The sequence below is a fragment of the Excalfactoria chinensis genome, chromosome 28 (assembly GCF_039878825.1).
Source record: "Excalfactoria chinensis isolate bCotChi1 chromosome 28, bCotChi1.hap2, whole genome shotgun sequence".
Classification (NCBI taxonomy): Eukaryota; Metazoa; Chordata; class Aves; order Galliformes; family Phasianidae; genus Excalfactoria; species Excalfactoria chinensis.
The window spans coordinates 411,613-428,561 of record NC_092852.1 but is presented as its reverse complement, the minus strand read 5'-3'; the positions used below and the strand labels follow the sequence as shown (position 1 = coordinate 428,561).

The window sequence follows — 16,949 nt, the reverse complement described above, 5'->3', positions numbered from 1 at the left end:
TCCCCCCCACGGGATCCCCCCGACCCGCCCTCACCCCACGGCAGCTGCATGGCGGGGGCGGCCCAGCCCGGAGCGGAGCGGCGCCGCGCAGCGTCACGTGACCGAGCGGGGCGGGCCGCCATGGCAACGGGGCGGGGACCATGGCAACGGCGCGAACTATCGCGAGAGGATGAAGGGGGGGGGCGAGTACCATGGCAACGGCGCGAAACATCGCGAGAGGATGAAGGGGAGGGAGAATACCATGGCAACGGCGCGAAACATCGCGAGAGGATGGGGGGGGGGGGGGGAGAGCGGGTAACCATGGCAAACGCTGAGAACAATCGCGAGATGCAGGGAAACCGACCACGGCAACCTCTCGAACTCTCGCGAGAAGATGGAATGGAAGGACTACGGGAACGGCGCGAATCATCGCGAGATCCCGAAAGGGGGGGGGGGGGGGCGAGTGTCATGGCAACGGCGAGTGATGGAGGGGAGGAAGCGACGGGTCGGGGGCGGTTCGGTATCGGGGGGCGGTTCGGTATCGGGGGCGGTTCGGTATCGGGGGCGGTTCGGGAGCTCCCGGGTTGGCCGCGACACCGAGTCGGGACGGTTCAATAATTTATTTCAGGGAACGGCGGGGGGAACCGGGGGGCGCCTGCTGGTAATGGGGGACTGGGGGGGATGGGGGGGTTGTGGTGGCTGCCCCCCCGGGTCCCATTGGTGCTGGGAGGGGAAACTCACCATAAGGGGCCTGCCCCCCCCCCCCCCCCCCATCGTAGCCCCCCAGCAGCAATTAGTGTTCAATGATCCTCTGGTCCAATGGGGGGGGGAGGTGGGGGGCGCCCCACTGTTATTGCATGGCCGCCCCACCTCCATGAGTTAAGGCACTTGAGAAACAAAACGGAGATCGGGGGGGGGGAGGGGCTGACCCGGGTTGGGGGCGGGGCGCAGCCCGAGGATGGAGGCTGGGGGGGGGGGGGGGGGGTGTCTCTGGTCCCGGTGCCGGTGGGGGGGGCCGCTAAGCAAAGAGTGTTGGTGATGAAGTCGAGGAAGCGCTTGGCGTATTGCTCGGGGTGCACCGTGGAGATCTCAGCCCCGGCCTAAGGGGGGGGGGGCGGCTGTGAGGGACCCCAAAGGGGCACCACGTCCCCTCCAGAGCCCCCAGGACCCCCCACAGCTCCCACAGCTCCCACAAACCTCCTTCAATTCAAACGCCCCCCCCTCTGCTCTCCCCCCCATTGACACCCATTTTGCTCCCCACAACAAAATCCACCACAGCGCCCACAAATCCCATTCACCAACGCCCCCACTTCACCTCCAGCAGCCCCAACAGCAGCCCCCCCCCTTTAAAATACCCCCCCACACAAAGTAAACCCCAACCCCCCCCATTCACCCCAGCCCGCCTCCCTCTGCTTCTCACCCCAACGGCGAGGAAATATCCCCCAACCCCCAGCCCCCATTCTTTTAATGGGAGGGGGGGATGTTGGCAAGGTGTTTTTGGGGGGGGGCTCACCCCGTGCTTTACGGTCTTGGCTGCGTGCGCTGCCTTCTTGCGGGCGTCGTACTGCGTCAGCACATCGATCAGCCCCATGAAGTACACCTCCTTCCGGGGGGCTCCTTTGGGGTGGGCGCAGGGTGGGGGTCCAGCCCCTATGGTGACCCCCCCCATCCTACATTCCCACCCAACACCCTACAGTGACACTCCATCAAATCCCTCCCTGCCCCCCCAGGTCTGTATGGTAACCCCCCCCCCCCCCCCCACCTCAGCCTTCTATACTGAGACCCCCCACCCCCAAACTCCCATGACAACCCTCACCCCAAATCCCCCCACAGCTCCTTCTCCACCCCCAAACCTCCACCCCAAATTGCCCAGTGAGTCCCTTATGGTGACCTACCCCGAGCCCCCCCACCCCAAACCCTTGGGCAAGAAGCCCCCTATGGCGATCCCCCAGTTCCAAATTCCCCACCCAGCCCCAATGGTGGATCCAACCCCCTCCCAACTGCCCCCCCCTGCTCACCCTCAGCACTGCGGATGGCATAGACATCGATGGTGGGATCAAACTCTCCGGGCCCGGGGGGGCGATGGCAGTTGAAATAGGCCCCGATGCCCTCTGGAGAAGTGCCATAGGAACCAGCCGTGCCCCCCCCCCTCATCGCCCCCCTCCTCTTCCTCCCCATCTTCCTCCTCCTCAGGCGCTGGCCGTCCCGCCTCGTGGATGCCCAGCAGCAGGCTGTAATCCATGATCTTCAGCTGCACCAAAAACTGGGGAGGGAGGGGGGCAAAGCGGGGCAGGGCAGTGAGCGCAGCTCCCCACAACCCCCTCTGCCCCCTCCCCCCCACCCACCTCCACGTCCCTCTTGAGCTTCTCCATGAAGTCCCGCTTGTCCTCCTCGCCCACGAAAACCTTCTCGCTCTTATTCAGGAAGTCCACGTCCTTCAGCGTGGGCAGCTCCTTGCCCTGGGGGTGAGGGGAGGGGGCACACGTGGGGCAGCCCCCCCAGAGCCCCATCCCACAGCCCGTCTGTGGGGGGAGGGAGCCCCCGGCTCCTCCATCCTCCACACCCCATTCATTTCTGGATCCCACCCCCAGCCCCATCCATTTCGGGGCTCCCCTCGACCCCCCCCACCCATTCATGCTCCTCCCCCATTCCTGCTGTGCCCCCCATTTACCTTCTCCTTATCGCTGGCTTCCCGCGACACCAGCGAGCCCTGTGTGCGCATGGGGGGGGGGGGGGGGGAGAAAGAGATAAAGTGAGGGGGTGTGGGGCGGGCTGGGGGCGGAGGGGATGCGGGGGGGGGCGTCGGACCCCCCGTTACCTTCAGGTCGTACTTCCTGTGCACGGGCAGCCGGTGGCTGAAGGTGTTGCGCATGGCCAGCAGGTAGCTCTCCTCGCTCTCCACGCTGGCGCGGTACATGCCCAGGAACTGAGGCAGCAGGGTGCTGCCGTGGCACTGCACCACGTACTGCGGGGGGGGGGGCACGGCGTTAAGACCCCCCCCCTCCTTTGGTACCGTGCCCCCCCGCAGCCTGCCGTACCTGGTGGTAGTGGGACAGCAGGCCGTGCACGTCGGCCACGTCCTCACTCGACAGCTCCTTCACCACCAGCGTGCGGTCGTAGGACAGCAGCAGCCGGCGGTCGCCGTCCTCGGCGTGGGGGGGGCTGCGCGTCAGCGACACCTGGGGGGGGGGCGGGGGGGGCGTCACGGCTGGGAATGGCGGCAGAGCGGCAGGTGGGGAGAGGGGGGGGTGGAGCCCACCTGATAGTCCTGGTCGTCGATGCCGAAGCGCTCGCGGAGGTTACGGAAAACCTGGGGGCAATACTCCTTGAACTTGAAGTGGGCGGGGAGGAGCTCCCTGGGGGCGGGGGGGGGCAGTCAGCCCGCGGGGACCCCCCGCAGCCACCCCAGTGCTCACAGCCCCTCAGCAGCACAGGGCAACCCAACCCCAACCCAACCCAACCCCAACCCAACCCAACCCAATCCCAACCCAACCCCAACCCAACCCAACCCAACCCCAACCCAACCCCAACCCCTCTGCTCCCCGGGGACTCCACCCTTAAAGGCCCCATATCCCTCGTGCCCCCCCCTCGTTCCCCCCCGCTGACCGGTTGAAGAGGTGGTTGTTCACTTTGATTTTGGAGCTGGCCTTGAAGTCGTCGGGCAGCAGCATGACGGGGGGGCGGCAGCTGGCTCAGCTCGTTGATCTGCGGGGGGGGGGGGGCGTCAGGTGGGACCCCGGGAGCCCCGAAGGGCCTCACCATCCCCGGCCCACGGCGACGGAAAAGGGGGCGCGGGGATCCCGGGGGCGCCCGGTTCGTCCCGGTTCGTTCAGCCGCGCCGTTCCCGCCGGGCCGCACCTGGTGGTTGACGCCCCAGACCAGCACGGCCAGCAGCGGATCGGCCGCCCGCGGCATCTTCACGCGCTGCGGCACGAAGCGCTTCTGCTTCTTCTTGGTCTTGGTGCGCGGTGCTGCCGCTCCCGCCGCCGTCGCCGCCATGGCCGCCCGCTTCCGCCCGCCCCGCTTCCGCCCGTCCCGCCGCGGCGACGGAAGCGGGAGGTCCGGGACCGGAAGTCTCCGCCTTCGCGCCCCCCCGCAGCCTCAATAGCCATGCGCGGAGCGGGCCCGAGCTGAGTCACGTGGTGCATCACGTGGTGCCCGGCGGTGCTCACCCTAAAGGGGTCCGGGTACTTCCTGCGCGCTCTGCCTTCTGTTCCAGGCTTTCGTGTGCTTTCTGTAGGGACCGGCCTGTTCCTATAGGGTCGGTGCGCTCCTATGGGGTTGTGTCTGCGGTAGAGTTTGCTGTGCTCTCAGTAGGGCTTTGTTTTATTCTATAGGGCTCCGTGCCCTCCTATAGAGCGTTGTGTGCTTTCTGTAGGGGTCCCCGTTCCCCTGTAGGGTTTTGTGCTCCTGCAGGTGTTGGTGGACTCCTATGGGCTCCCAAGTACTTTCTATAGGGGCCCAGGCACTCCCATATGGATCTGCGTTCTCCCATAGAGTTCTGCATGCTCCTATAGGGTTCTGTGTGTTTCTATAGGGGTCTGTATTGCGATCTCCATAGGGGCCCTTGTGCTCCATATGGGCTCTGGGCTCTCTCCCTACAGGGCTTCATGCAGTCCCTATAGGGGCCGCTCCCCATATGGATCCATAGGCTTCCTATAGGGAATGTGTGCTCTCTACAGGGTCCTGTGGGTTCCCTATAGGAGTCCCATGAGGTCTGTGTGCACCCTATGGTTGCTGTGCCCCCTATAAGTTCTATGTGTTCCCTATAGACCCTGTGTGCTCCCCATGGGACCCAGCACGCCCCCTACAGGCTCTGTGTGCTCCCCATGGGGTCCTTTGTGCCCCCTATGGGCCCCGTGTGCCCCCTATAGACCTCACCCCAAAGGACCCCCCAGGCATCTCTCAGCATCTCAGCCTTTATTGAGTGGCTCCAGCGTGGCCCCCCCCTGCAGCGGGGACATGCAGCGCGTTGTGGGGCCGGGAGTGTTTGGGGAAGGCTTGGGGTGGGGGGGGGGGCGCAGCAGGGCCAGGGGGGTCACAGCCTCACTGCCCCCTATTGGGTGGGGCTGGGGGGGGCCGGACATTCCTCCAGGTATCGGTTTAAGGCATCTCAAAGCGGCCCCCGGGCTGCACCCCCATCCCGCCCCCTTCCCCCACCCCGGCCCTGGTGATGCCCCCACCCACCCACCCCCCCCGAAGGGGTCCTGGGGAGGGGATCTTGAAGTGGGGGGGGCTCCGGGGAAGGGGCGAGCACACAGACACAGACGTGGCACCAGGACATGCGGAGCAGTGATGGGTCCAGTGGGACCTGTGGGGGGGGGACAGGGGTGGGGGTCAGGGCACGGGGTGGGTAAGGAGATATGAGGGGGTCTGGGGGGCCCTGGACACATGGGGGGGTCAAAGGATATGGGGGGGGCTCAAAAGATATGAGGGGGTCCCCAGAGATGGGGGGGGTTAAGGGATATTGAGAGGTCTGGGAGAGATGGGGGGGCCCTGAAGGCTGGGGGGTTCCCGGAGATACGGAGTATGGGGAGTGGAGGTGGGGGGGGGTCTTCAAGGGAATGGCTGCAGACCCCACAGGGGTTGTGGGAAGGGGGGGGGCTGGGGAGGTCCCTGGGGGTGTGGGAACCTCAGTAGAATGGGGGGCACAGGGATTTTGGAGTCGAAAGGGATGAAGAGGGTGCGGGGGGGGCTGGAGGGGGACCCCCAGAGACAGCAGGGTGAGGGGTGTCCGGGGGGGTCCTGGGGGGTCTGGGTACCTGCGGGGGGGGCATTAGCTGGCTGCTGTCTCCTGGCGCAGGGGGAGCAGTGGGGAGGGCTCCTCGGCCTCACAGGCGCAAAAGGGAGAGGTCACTCCTGGGGGGGGTCAGCACTCAGTGCCCCTGCACAGACACCCCCAGCCCCCCAACCTGCCCCCCCGCTCCCTACCTGTTGTCGTTGATGTCTGTCACATTCCCTGTGGGGAAGAGCATCGGCTCTAGAGGGGGGGCACGAGGAACACCTCCCCCAAAAAAAACAAGCCTCCTCCCAGTGCCCCCTCCTCACCATTATCCACGTTCAGCTGATACGCGGCGGGGGGGGCTGCTGGGGATCACGCTGGAGCTGATGGCAAAGCTGGGGGGGGGGCTTTGAGATTACCCCCATTCCTGCAACCCCACCCTGTCCCCCATGGCTCCCCAACTCCCTTCCCCCCCATTCCATGTCCCCACAAGCCCCCCCACCCCCATCACAACCCCCCCACGTCCTCCCCTGAGCCCACTTGTCCCCCAGTGCCTCCCACCCCCACCGTGGCCCCCCCATGCCCTGTTTCCAAGCCCCATACCTCATGTCCCTTCCCCCCCATACACCGTGTCCCACGTGCCCCCCACCCTCTCCCCATGACCCCCCATATCCTTTCCCTCCCCCCCATCTCCAAGCCCCCCCAGCCCCCCACGATCCCCCCAGCCCTGCCCCTGCACCCCCCTTATCCCCCATTCCCCCCCCCCCCAGCCCCTCGTGCCCCCCACCCACCCTGGAGCAGAGGGGTACCCCCTGAACAGGCCGTTGCTGTAGCTGAGCCCTTCGGGGCCGTTGGGGGACGTTGCGGGCTGCTGCCCCGCGCGCACCGGTTTGGCTGCGGGGGGGGGGGGGAGACAAAAGGTGTCCGTGGGTGACCCCGCCTCCCGCCGCAACGCAGCCCAGCGGTCCCGCATCCCGCGTCTCCGTCACCCCGCGACCCCGCATCCCTCCGTCCTCACGCCCCCCCACCCCCCTCCCCGACCCCGCCGCTCCCGCACCGATGTGCGCGCTGTGCCCGCGGCGCGCTCCGCCCTTGGCCCGCACGGCCTCCTTGATGCGCTCCACCTCGCGCTGGTAGCGCCGCTTGTCCTGCAGGGCGCCCTCCTTCGCCTCCCTCAGCGCCCCCTCCAGGGACTGCACTCGCGCAGCCGTAGCCCGAAGGCGCTTCTCCAGCTTCGGAAGCTCGCAGCGCAGATCTGCATTGTCACGAACCAGCTGCGCGGGGGGACGCGGTCAAGTGGGGGAGTGCGGGGATGGGGCGGCCCGAGGAGCGGGGGGCGCGAAGGAGCGGGATCCCCCGAGGGATGGGACCCGGCGGGGGGGTCTCACGCACCGGCAGCGCCCGCGGCCGCACGCGGTGTTTGGGGTGAGATGCGGCTGTGAAGCTGATCCGTGCTCGGGGTGGAGCCGAGTGGGGGTGGGACGGGGAGGGGGCGCTGAGGGGCGCAGCCGGGGGTTGCGGTGCGGGGCGGAGTGGGAGGAGGGTGCGGATGTGATGGAGGCCGGGCGGTGTCCCCCCCCCCCGCTGTCAAACTGGGGAGGTGCGGGTGGGCGGGGGGGCTGTGGTACCTTGGACACCCAGAGATCCAGCTGGGGGGAAGCAGCGAGGGGGGCAACAGAGCGGGCATCAACACATGGCAGCCCCGGTGGGCAACGGGGGGCTGTGGGCTGCCCTATGGGGACACCCCCCAACAAAGGTATGGAGCAGGGCAATGGGTGGGGGGAGACCAACGGGGGCACTGGGGAAGTGGACGGGGGTGAGCAGCGATGAAAGGAGGGGGGGGCTGGGCTGTGTTTCCCCCCCCCGAGCCCCCCCCCGCCCACCTGTTTGTGAACCTTTGTAAGCTGCTCCAGGTTGTTCTCAAGAAAGGAAATCTTCTGTTTCTGGGAGTGCAGCCCCCCACTGTCCTCGGGCTCCAGCTCTGCGCTCTGCGGGAACAGCAGGGGGGGGGCACGGCCATGAGCCCCAGCCAGTCTCCGCCCCCTGTGGCCATAACCCCCCCCATGGCCATAACCCCCCATGGCCATAACCCACCCAAAGCTATGACTCTCCCCATGGCTACAGCCCTTCTGTACCATGACCCCTTCCTTCATAGCTATGACCCCCCTATACTATGACCCTCCCCTTCCATGCCATGACCCCCCCATACCAAACCCTCCCCAATGTCCTCCCAGCCCCCCCTCCCCCCGAGCACCCCATCCACTCCTCTATTCCCTCTCAATTCTCACCCCCAACCCCACTCCCAGCCCCCCTGTTTTTTGCCCCCCCCCCCCTCACTTTTTTGACTCGAGTCGTGACGTCTTGAACAAACAGCTTGCGCAGGTTGTGGAGGGTCTGGAGTTCACGGGCCTGGGGGGAGGCGGGGGGGCACAGGTGAGGGAGCCCTGGACCTCCCCCACACCATGCACAGTGACCCTGGACACCCCCCCGGCCCCCCTTGCTCCCCCCCAACTTACCACGGTCTCCTCCAGCCCCTTGAGGTCCTGCTTGGATTGCTCGTGGCGCTCATAGAGAAATCTGGGGGTGCACGGGGGGGGGCACATGAGGATGTTGGGAGCTACGAGGATGTTGGGGGGGATTCTGAGGCCTCAGGAGGGTCCTCAGTGCTCTTGGCATTGGGGGGGGGCTCACGTCAGCTCCTGCAGCCGCGCAGCCTTGGCGCGCTCCTCGCCCCGCAGCACCTCGTGCTCCGCGCGAAGCTTCTCCAGCTCCAGCTGCAGCTTCTGCGTCAGGCTGGGGGGGGCGTCAGTGGGAGACCCCCGGGTTGGGGGGGGGAGGGGGGGCAGGATGGGGAGGTGGTGGAAAGGAGAGGGGTTGGGTTGGGGTTGGGATGGGTTGCGTTGTGCTGTGTTGGGGTTGTGTTGTGTTGTGTTGTATTGTGTTGTGCTGTGTTGTGCTGTGTTGGGGTTGTGTTGTGTTGTGTTGTGTTGTATTGTGTTGCATTGGGGTTGTGCTGTGTTGGCTCAGTCCGGGCTGTCCCGGTGCCTGCTGTGTTGTGTTGTGTTGCATTGTGTTGTGTTGTGCCGGCACTCACTCTTGCAGCTCGTCGATGGTTCGCTGCTTCTCGTTGATGTCGTCTCGGAGCCGCGCCAGCTGTTTGTGCTGCGCCTCGCGGTGACTCTCCAGCTGCAGCTCCAGCGCTTTCTGCGGGAAGGGGGTCAGCGCCAGGAACCCCCCGGTGCCCCCCCCCGTATCCCAGCGCCCTTTGGAGACCTCAGCCCCTCCTCAGCCCCCACGGAGCCTTTGGAGCCCCCCCCCCCCCCCCCCGCCCTCCCCTCACCTTGACCTCGTCGTTTTCCGGGGCCTCGTCGTGCTCCTTCCGTGCCGCCTCGTGCGCCGTCTCTGGGGGCGGAGTTTGGAGTTTGCACCGGGATCCCCGCGACCTCCGCCCCCCCCCCCATGTGCCCTCACCGACCTCCCAGGACGTGGCGTCCCCACCCAAACCCACCGCCCTGACCCCGCAGTCCTGTTGTCCGCCCCCCCCCCCAGTCCCTGTTGTGACCCCCCCAGCCCCAAGTCCCCACTGTGCCCCCCTGTCCCAGGTCCCGGCTTTGCAATCCCCAGCTCCCACCGTGCCACCCCGGCCCCACGTCTCTGCCGCGCTCCCCCATTCCCCACCCTATTGTGCCCCCCCGAAGCCCCACCTCCCAGCTGTGCCCCCCAGCGCCCACCCTGCGCCCGCAGCCGCGCCAGCTCCTCGCTCAGCGCATCGTAGCTCTCCTCCAGGTGTCGCTTTTTGCTCTCCACGCTCTGCATGTATTCGGTCAGCGAGCGGATCTTGGCCTCGTGCTGCGGGGGGGGGCCGAGATCAGCCGGGGGGGCGCCGACCCCGGGGGTCCCCCCACCCCCCACCGACCCCACCTGGGAGATGAGCAGCTGGCAGGAGGACAGCTCGCGCCCCGTCACCTCCAGCTTGCGGTGACACTCGACCTGCAGCCCCTCCAGCTGCCGGCAGCGCTTCACCACCGACTTCACCTCCGACTTGATCTTGCTGATGTACAGACGCGCCACCGCAAACTCCTCCTCGATGGCACCGCTCACCTCCACCGGCTGCCAGGGCACAGCGTGGGCAGCACGGCACGGGCAGCACAGCATGGGCAGAAGGGGATATGGCACGGCACTCAGAATGACACACACACTCACACTCACACCCTCACACCCCGCTCCCCCCGCTCACCAGTTTGATCTCCCCGTTGCCCACGATGACGCTGAACTCGCTCAGTTCCCTCATCAGCCCATTCAGGACCTCGGCCGCCCTCTTGCGCTGCTGCCCGCCCAGGTCCCGCACGCGCTGCAGCTCGGTCTCCAGTGACAGCGTGGTCGCCTGCGGCCCCAAACCGGACCCACCTTTTGCATCCCGCCCCCCCCATCCCACTATGGGGCTGCTTTGGGTCTGCGGGGCCGCAGGGAACGCAGTGGGGTGGCGGTTTGGGGTCCTGGAAGGGTGACGGCTGAGCCCCCAGTAAGGCCCCGGTTGGGTTCCGTTTGGGTGCCCAACGGTGTTCCCAGGGGTGCCCAGCGGGGTTCTATTTGGGATCCCATGGAAGTTCCAGACTGGGATCCCATTGGCATTCCATGGCTTCCCATTTGGGGTTCCCCTTGTGTTTCCAATTTGGGATCCCACCGGGGTCCCAGTTTGGTTTCCCAGTGGGGTTCCCTTTGGGGTTCCATCTGGGGTTCCCTTTGAGGTTCCCTTTGGGGCTCCCGGTTCCGGGCTCACCTCGGTTCTGGCCAGCTCGTCGGCCAGGTGCCGGTTGTGTCTCCCGGTGTCCTCGGCCTCCTGCGCCTTCCGGTCGTAGCTCCGCGCCAGCTCCTCCAGCGCCGCCAGCACCTCGGCCACCTCTGCCCGCGCGGCTCCGTGCTCAGCCCGCAGAGCCGCCAGCTCCCGCCGCGCCGCATCGCCGCCCCCCCGCGCCGCCGCCAGCACCTGGGGGTGGGTCCAGGGGGTCCCGGGGTCAGAGGGGTCCCCGGGTGGGGGGAGGTGCCAAGGGGGTCTGAGGGGTCGCGGTGCGGGCACAAGGGAGGGTCCCAGGAGGGATCTCAGGTGTCCCAAAGGGTTTCCAGGAGGAGGAAGGACCCAGCGGCCACGGTGGGAGTCCCATGGGGGTCAGGGTGGGGTCTCAGGGGGGGACACGGGGGGCAGCGGGGTTGAGGGGGTACAAAGGGGCTGGGGAGGGAGGGCACAGGGCTCGGGGTGGGGGGTCAGGCAGATTCCAGCAGGGCTGGGGGCGTCCCGGTGGGTTTGGGATCCACCGGATGGCGATGGGGGGCGGGGGGGGGGTCCCACCTCCTCCTGGTCCAGCATCTGTTGCTTGAGCTTCTCCATCAGCTGGCTCTGCTGGTTGATCTCATCGTCCTGCAGGGGCACAGGGCGGGGTTGGGTGGGGGGGTCCCGCATCCCCGGGACCGAACCGGGGGGGTGGGGGCAGGTCCGGGGGTTCCCCCACCTTGTCGTCCAGCTGCTTGTACAGCTTGCGGATCTCCTCCTCGTATTTGTGCCGCTCCTCCTCGGAGATGTGGATGACGATGGAGGAGCTGTTGGCGTTGTCGGTGCGGGGGGGGTCACCGCCCTGCCCCCCCCGGCGCGGCCCGTCCCCCCCTCCGCTCTCCGTCTCCGTCTCCGTCCCGCTCAGCTGCTCCGTTTCAGGCACAGCTTCTCCTGCGGGCACGGCGCCGTCCGACCTCCGTTGCCGGGGAAGGCTCGTGGGGGTCCCGGAGCCCCCAGCTCCTCCTCCCCGGGCCCGCCCCCTCCTCACCGCTGCGCCATCGGCTGAGCTCCGCTTCCAGGCGGGCGATGGTTTCCTTCAGCGCTTTGTTCTTCTCCTTCTCCTTCTCGTATTTCTTCTTCCACTGCTCCGCCGTCAGCTCCAGGTTGACGGACGCGCTGTTCTTGATGGTCTTTGCCCTTCGCGGGGGGGTCCTCGGCTGTCACCACCCCCCCTCCCCCCCCGTCCCCCATTTCCAGCTCCCCCCCCACCCCTGGTTCCAGTTCAGGGCCCGCTCAGCCCGGTGCCCCCACCCCAAGGGGACCTGCAGGGGGGGACCCCATGGGGGAGGAGGCTCCACCTGTGGGGTTTGGGGTTGTGGGGGGAGGGGGGCAGCGGGGGGAGGGTGCCCTATAAGGGGGCAGTGGGGCAATGGGGAGCAATTGGGGTAAAATCAGTGCAGGAGGTGCTGTTGGGGTGCAGCGGGTCATGGGGTGTCACTGGGTTATAATGGCTCGTGGAGCACCATTGGGGTGCAATGAATGTATGGAATGGCATTGGGGTGCAGCAGGTTAGGGGGTGTAATGGTCTGTGGGGTGTTATGGGGTGCAGCAGGTTATGGGGTGCTATATGGGTGTAATGGTCTGTGGGGTGTTATGGGGTGCAGCAGGTTAGGGGGTGCTATAGGGGGCAGTGGATTATAGGGTGCCGATGAGCTGCACTGGGTGCTGCTGGGGCACAAACGTGGGGGGCTGTGGGGTGGGGGTGCCGTCGGTGTGGGGCTGAGCCGTGGGGTGACCCCCCCCCCCCCCCCCCCGTACCGCTGCCCGAACATGAGCGTGGATTTGGTCTCGGCGTCGTTGTAGCTGGAGGGGGAGCAGCAGATGAACATGGTGGTGCGGCAGTTCCCCCCCAGCGAGTCCTGCAGGATGCGCGTCATCTTGCTGTCCCGGTACGGCACGTAGGCCTTCTGCGGGGGCACGGCGGAGCTCAGGGGGGGCGGGGGGCTGCGGGGGGGGCTGTGGGTGCGGCCGGGGCTGGGGGTCTCACCGTGCCCTCCGCTAGCGCCGAGATGACGTTGCCCAGCGCCGACAGCGACTTGTTAATGTTCTTGGCCTCGTCCAGCACTGCGCCCTCCGCGCCCGTCTTGCTGACCTGTGGGGCCGCGGCTCAGACCCCGACACAGCCCCCAACACAAAGACCCCCGACCAGCAGATCTCCCAACCCAGCCCCCCCCACCTTCTCGCTCCCGGCGAGGTCGACCAGGTAGAGCTTCCCGCTGAGCTTCTGCTCCGTCTCCACGTTCTCCTGCTTGATGTTGATGAGGAAGATGCTGTGGCTGCGGGAGCTGTGCTCGTTCATGTCTGCGGGGACACGGTGGAGGGGGGCTGCACCGCTCTGAAGACCCCACAGACCCCCAGAGCCCCCCCAGCACTTCAGGGGCCTGGCAGCAGCGTGGGACCCCACAGCGCCGCAGGGACTCCATGTACCCCAATGACACATAGGAACCCCACATAGTGCCTCAGGGACCCCCCCGGGATCAGATCCTATAGTGCCCCAAGGACCCCACTGCTCCCCAGACCCACTGCACTCACTGGTGACGGCCACGTGCCGGTTGGACTTCCCCTCATCGATGACATCCAGGATCTCTTCGGGGCTGGAGACGAAGCGCTCCGTGCAGCCCTGGGGGGTTGGGAGGGTCAGAACCGCACCCCTCTGTGGGGCTGCCCCGTGGACCCCCCCGCCCCGGGACCCCCACCTTGACGTAGGGGACGCGGTTCTTGTCCTCATGCACCGACAGGTTGGTCTTGGTCACTGCAAGATGGATGGTGGTGATACCCCCAGAACGCATCCTGGGAGCTCCACGTGCCCCCCAGTGCCCTCCCAGTGCCCCCCAGTGCCCTCCCAGTGCCCTCCCAGTGCTCTTTCGGTCACCACCCGTCCCCCCCCTGTAACCCCCCCGTTCCCCCACTCACTGTCCAGCAGATCCCGGATCTTATCCAGATAAATTTCGAAGTAGGAAACCTGGCAGGAGGGATTCTGGTGTCACCGGGGCGGGGGGGGGCAGGACCCAACCTCCCAGTGCCCCCAGTGCCCCCCCCCCGCCTTCCCCCACCTTGATGTGGAACTCGAGGTTCTCGTCCATGGCGTAGATGTGGTTGAAGATGTCCTGAGCGATGCGGGGGATGATGCCCATCTGCTGGGGGTCGTGCAGCTTCCCCTGGGGGGGGGTGAGGGGGGGAGTCACCCGGGGGGATTTGAGGACCCCCCCCGCTCCCCCCCCACCCCGACCCTCACCTCCATCGTGTGGGTTTTCCCCGACGATGTCTGCCCGTAGGCGAAGATGGTGCCGTTGTACCCCGCCAGCACATCTTGGGGGGAGGGGGGTGGCAGTGAACGGAGCCCCCGGGACCCCCAAGGGATCTCGCAGAGCCTCAGACCCCGAGGGAGCCCCGCATCCTACCGACCTCCCCCATGCCCTGCAGAGGCCCCCAGGCATTCAGAACCCCCCCATACCACACCCTGCAGGTCCCCCCCACTTCCTATGCCCCCCGTGCCAAATCCTACAGAGACCCCCAAAACCTACAGACCCCCCCACATCCTACAGACCCCTGACCAGCTTTGCAGACCCCCCCGAGCTCTGAAGACCCCCAAACCTACAAACCCCCAAACCTGCAGTCCCCGCACATGCTACAGACACCCCACGCCCTACAGCCCCCCCCCACATCATGTAGACCCCCCCACCCAGCCCTGCGGACCCCCGAGCTCCTCCAGACCCCCCCGCCCCCCCTCACCCTTGACGATCTGCATGGCGCAGGCACGGTACACCTGCTCCTGCGTGGTGTTGGGGGGGAAGACGCGGTCAAAGACGTAGGGTTTGCCCTGGGGGGGGACACGGGGGGGCTGTGTTCAGTGGAGACCCCCAGAAGGGGCTGCAATCCCCCACCGGGGGATACCGGTACATTCCAGTTGATCCCAGTGAGTGCAATTCGCCACCCCCCCTTTACCCCTCATTTACCCCACGGTTCCCACAACCCCACAGCCCACACAGCCCCTCCTCACACGCCAGACATCCCAACCACCGCCCCCCACAGACCCCGTAGGGTCGCACACACTCAGCCATGCCCCCATCCCCCCCCGTCCCCCATCCCCATATCTCCCACATCTGCCCCCCCCACTCCCCTCCATTCCCCGCCCGCCGGGAGCTGTCCATCTCCGCGGTGCTGAATGTCCGCTTCCTCCCCGTGTCCGGCGGAATCCCCCCGTACACCGGGGTACAACAGTGGGGGAGAGGGGGGGTCCCGGCCGCAGCCCCCCCGCAGTCCCCGAGCACGCCCGGCTCCGCAGCACCACGCAATGCGCCGGCACGGCGGCACCGCACAGCGGCACTCCACGGCTCCCACCTCCCCCGCGGGATCCCCGCTTTACAAACACCCAGAGGGGACGGATGGGACCACTGAGCCCCCCCCCCCATTCAGGAGAATCCCACACAGGAGACACCCCCCCCCCCCCCCAATTCAGAAGACGCTCCCAAGTCAGGGGAACAAACCCGTTCACTGACCCCCCTTTCGGAGGACACCCCCTCAGTCAGAGAACCCTCTCCACGCTTTGAGCTCCCCATACCGGGGTGGCTGTTATGTGGGGGGTGGGCGTGTGGTTGCTCTCCACCCCTGATCCCCCCGGCCCGGAATACCCCGGGGGGGGGCCCGGCACTAACAAAGGGCCGCAGCTGGTGGGGAGGGGAGGGCGGGGGGTTGGGGGTTGGGGGGCAGATCTGCGGCAAACGCCCCTCCCCCCGGGACACCCCTCTGGGGCTGACGGAGCGGGGGAGTGTGGGGTGGAGGGAGGCAGCCCCCCATTGGAGCTGAGGGCTCATTGTAAACAACGCCCCCCCCCAGTCACTGGGACAGACTGGGAGAACTGGGAGCAAAGCAATTGGGGGGGGGGAAGGGAGGGAGATGCGGGCGGGGGGATGGGGATGTTTGGGCACCATCTCCAGCGGCCACACCCTGACCAGCCCCCACGCCGCCATTACCTGCCCCCCCCTTCCCGCAGAATGACCCCCCCCACATCAACAGCCCCCTCCGCTCTCCCCCCTCACCTCCTCCATCGCTCCCCCCTCTGCCGCAGGGCCCCCCGCTCCCCAAAATACCACCGGATCTTAAGACGAAGGTGAAGGGGGGGGTTCCCAATCCCGGCCCCGACCCCCCCGACCCCCATCGCCGACCCCCCCCACTCACCCCAACCACCACGCTGTCATCGCCCTGGAAGACGGGCAGGAAGCGATCGCCCCGCAGGATCTCCGCTTGGTTCAGGGGCCGAAAGCGGCACAGCACCTTAATGCTGCACTCGGCGCCGGGCTCCGCCATGACGGGGGGGTGCGGGGGGTGCGGGAGCGACCGAAAGGTGCGTGCGGCCCCACGAGGGTGCGGGCGGTACCCGGAGGGACCGGGAGGGGAGAGGGGGGGCGCCTGAGGGTGCGGGATCCCGAGGGATCCCGGTCAGAGATGCGGGATGCGGAGCGATCCCCGACGATGCGGGGTCCTGCTGGTTCTGCTCCGGGCTGCGGGGCGGCACCCGGGGATGCGGGATCCTCAGGATGCGGGATCCTCAGGGATGCGGGAGCTGCCCGGGCGCCGGGTGGTGCCCCGGGATGCGGGATGGCGCGCAGGGGTGAAGAGCGCAGCTCCGAGGATGCGGGGCGGTCCCGGGGACGCTGCCCAGGGATGCGGGATTCTACAGCGGGCGGCCGGGGCTGCGGGATGCGGCGGTACCCGGAGGCTGCGGGATGTCAGCCGGGAATGCGGGGCGGTACCGGGCTGCGGACCGGGGATGCGGGACGCTGGAGGCGGCGGCGCGGCCCGGGATGCTCCGCAGCGCTGCAGCCGCTTCTGTCACCGCGTCGCTGTCGCCACTGCAGCGCCGGCACCGGAGGTGGGGGGTGGGAAAAGGCGGAAGGGGGGGGGGGGGGGGGGAAAGGCAGGCCGCCCCCCCCCCCCGCGTCACGCGCCCCCCTCCCTTCCCACCCCGTTAAGGAGGAGCTGCCCTTAAGGTGGACGGAGCTGTGCGGGAGCGGCGCTGATTGACCCGCGATGCTGATTCATGGGAGGGGGGGGCACGTCTGAACCCTCATTGGAGCGGTGGGGGGGGGGGGAGAGACGCTTCCCGGTTTTCGGAGCTTTTCGGGGGTCCCGGAGCCGCCCCGCCCCCCAAATTGACCCACTCGGCGGCTCCGAGTCACGGCCCCGCCCCCTCCCCACACCCCGCGTCCTTCGGGCTCCGATGGGGACGAACGAGCCCCGGGCGGCCCCTCGTGCCCCCCCACCTGTGTCCGTCCCACGTGACCCCCCCGGCTCTCAGCGACGTCCCCCTTCTGCCCCCCCCCCCCCCGGTCCATCCTGTTCCCCACCTGCCCCCGTTCCCCCCCCGTGTGTCCCCCCATGTCCCCCACACCCCCCCGCGCCCCCCGCGTGCTCTCCCCG

General features: G+C 67.7%; 2 protein-coding genes and 1 long non-coding RNA gene across 3 annotated transcripts; all 3 read right to left on the bottom strand.

Annotated features, from left to right (window-relative positions):
* Positions 1-741: 741 nt before the first annotated feature.
* On the bottom strand, positions 742-4,062 carry PIP4K2C (phosphatidylinositol-5-phosphate 4-kinase type 2 gamma). Its single transcript, XM_072358188.1, is given in 12 exon segments — positions 742-1,079; positions 1,493-1,596; positions 1,998-2,128; positions 2,130-2,242; positions 2,325-2,438; positions 2,651-2,689; positions 2,798-2,944; positions 3,018-3,158; positions 3,239-3,335; positions 3,586-3,659; positions 3,661-3,684; positions 3,838-4,062. Coding segments are annotated over 12 exon segments (1,425 nt in total). The 5' UTR covers positions 3,979-4,062; the 3' UTR covers positions 742-779.
* Positions 4,063-4,878: 816 nt separating this feature from the next.
* LOC140263335 (uncharacterized) lies at positions 4,879-5,904 on the bottom strand. The gene is made up of 2 exons (XR_011905895.1): positions 5,742-5,904; positions 4,879-5,290 (listed from the first exon to the last, which is right to left on the bottom strand). It is a non-coding gene; the product is annotated as an uncharacterized lncRNA (long non-coding RNA).
* Positions 5,905-5,909: 5 nt separating this feature from the next.
* On the bottom strand, positions 5,910-16,413 carry KIF5A (kinesin family member 5A). Its single transcript, XM_072358180.1, has 27 exons — positions 15,708-16,413; positions 14,262-14,349; positions 13,765-13,838; positions 13,583-13,687; positions 13,443-13,491; positions 13,226-13,281; positions 13,062-13,149; positions 12,706-12,830; positions 12,517-12,621; positions 12,288-12,436; positions 11,518-11,666; positions 11,209-11,420; positions 11,049-11,117; positions 10,482-10,688; positions 9,939-10,085; positions 9,623-9,811; positions 9,433-9,550; positions 9,042-9,103; positions 8,796-8,905; positions 8,393-8,494; positions 8,218-8,278; positions 8,039-8,110; positions 7,585-7,689; positions 6,759-6,975; positions 6,493-6,595; positions 6,028-6,096; positions 5,910-5,938 (listed from the first exon to the last, which is right to left on the bottom strand). Exons 1-26 carry the CDS (start codon positions 15,834-15,836, stop codon positions 6,030-6,032), a joined length of 2,958 nt encoding a protein of 985 aa, XP_072214281.1. The 5' UTR covers positions 15,837-16,413; the 3' UTR covers positions 5,910-5,938; positions 6,028-6,029.
* Positions 16,414-16,949: the final 536 nt, after the last annotated feature.

Coding starts and splice junctions, on each gene's coding strand:
- KIF5A (XM_072358180.1), bottom strand. CDS start 15,836: ATGGCGGAGCCCGGCGCCGAGTGCAGCATTAAGGTGCTGTGCCGCTTT. Junction 13,150..13,225: donor ACCGCGTCCCCTACGTCAAG/GTGGGGGTCCCG, acceptor CCAACCCCCCAG/GGCTGCACGGAGCGCTTCGT. Junction 11,118..11,208: donor ACAAGCAGCTGGACGACAAG/GTGGGGGAACCC, acceptor GTGCCCCTGCAG/GACGATGAGATCAACCAGCA.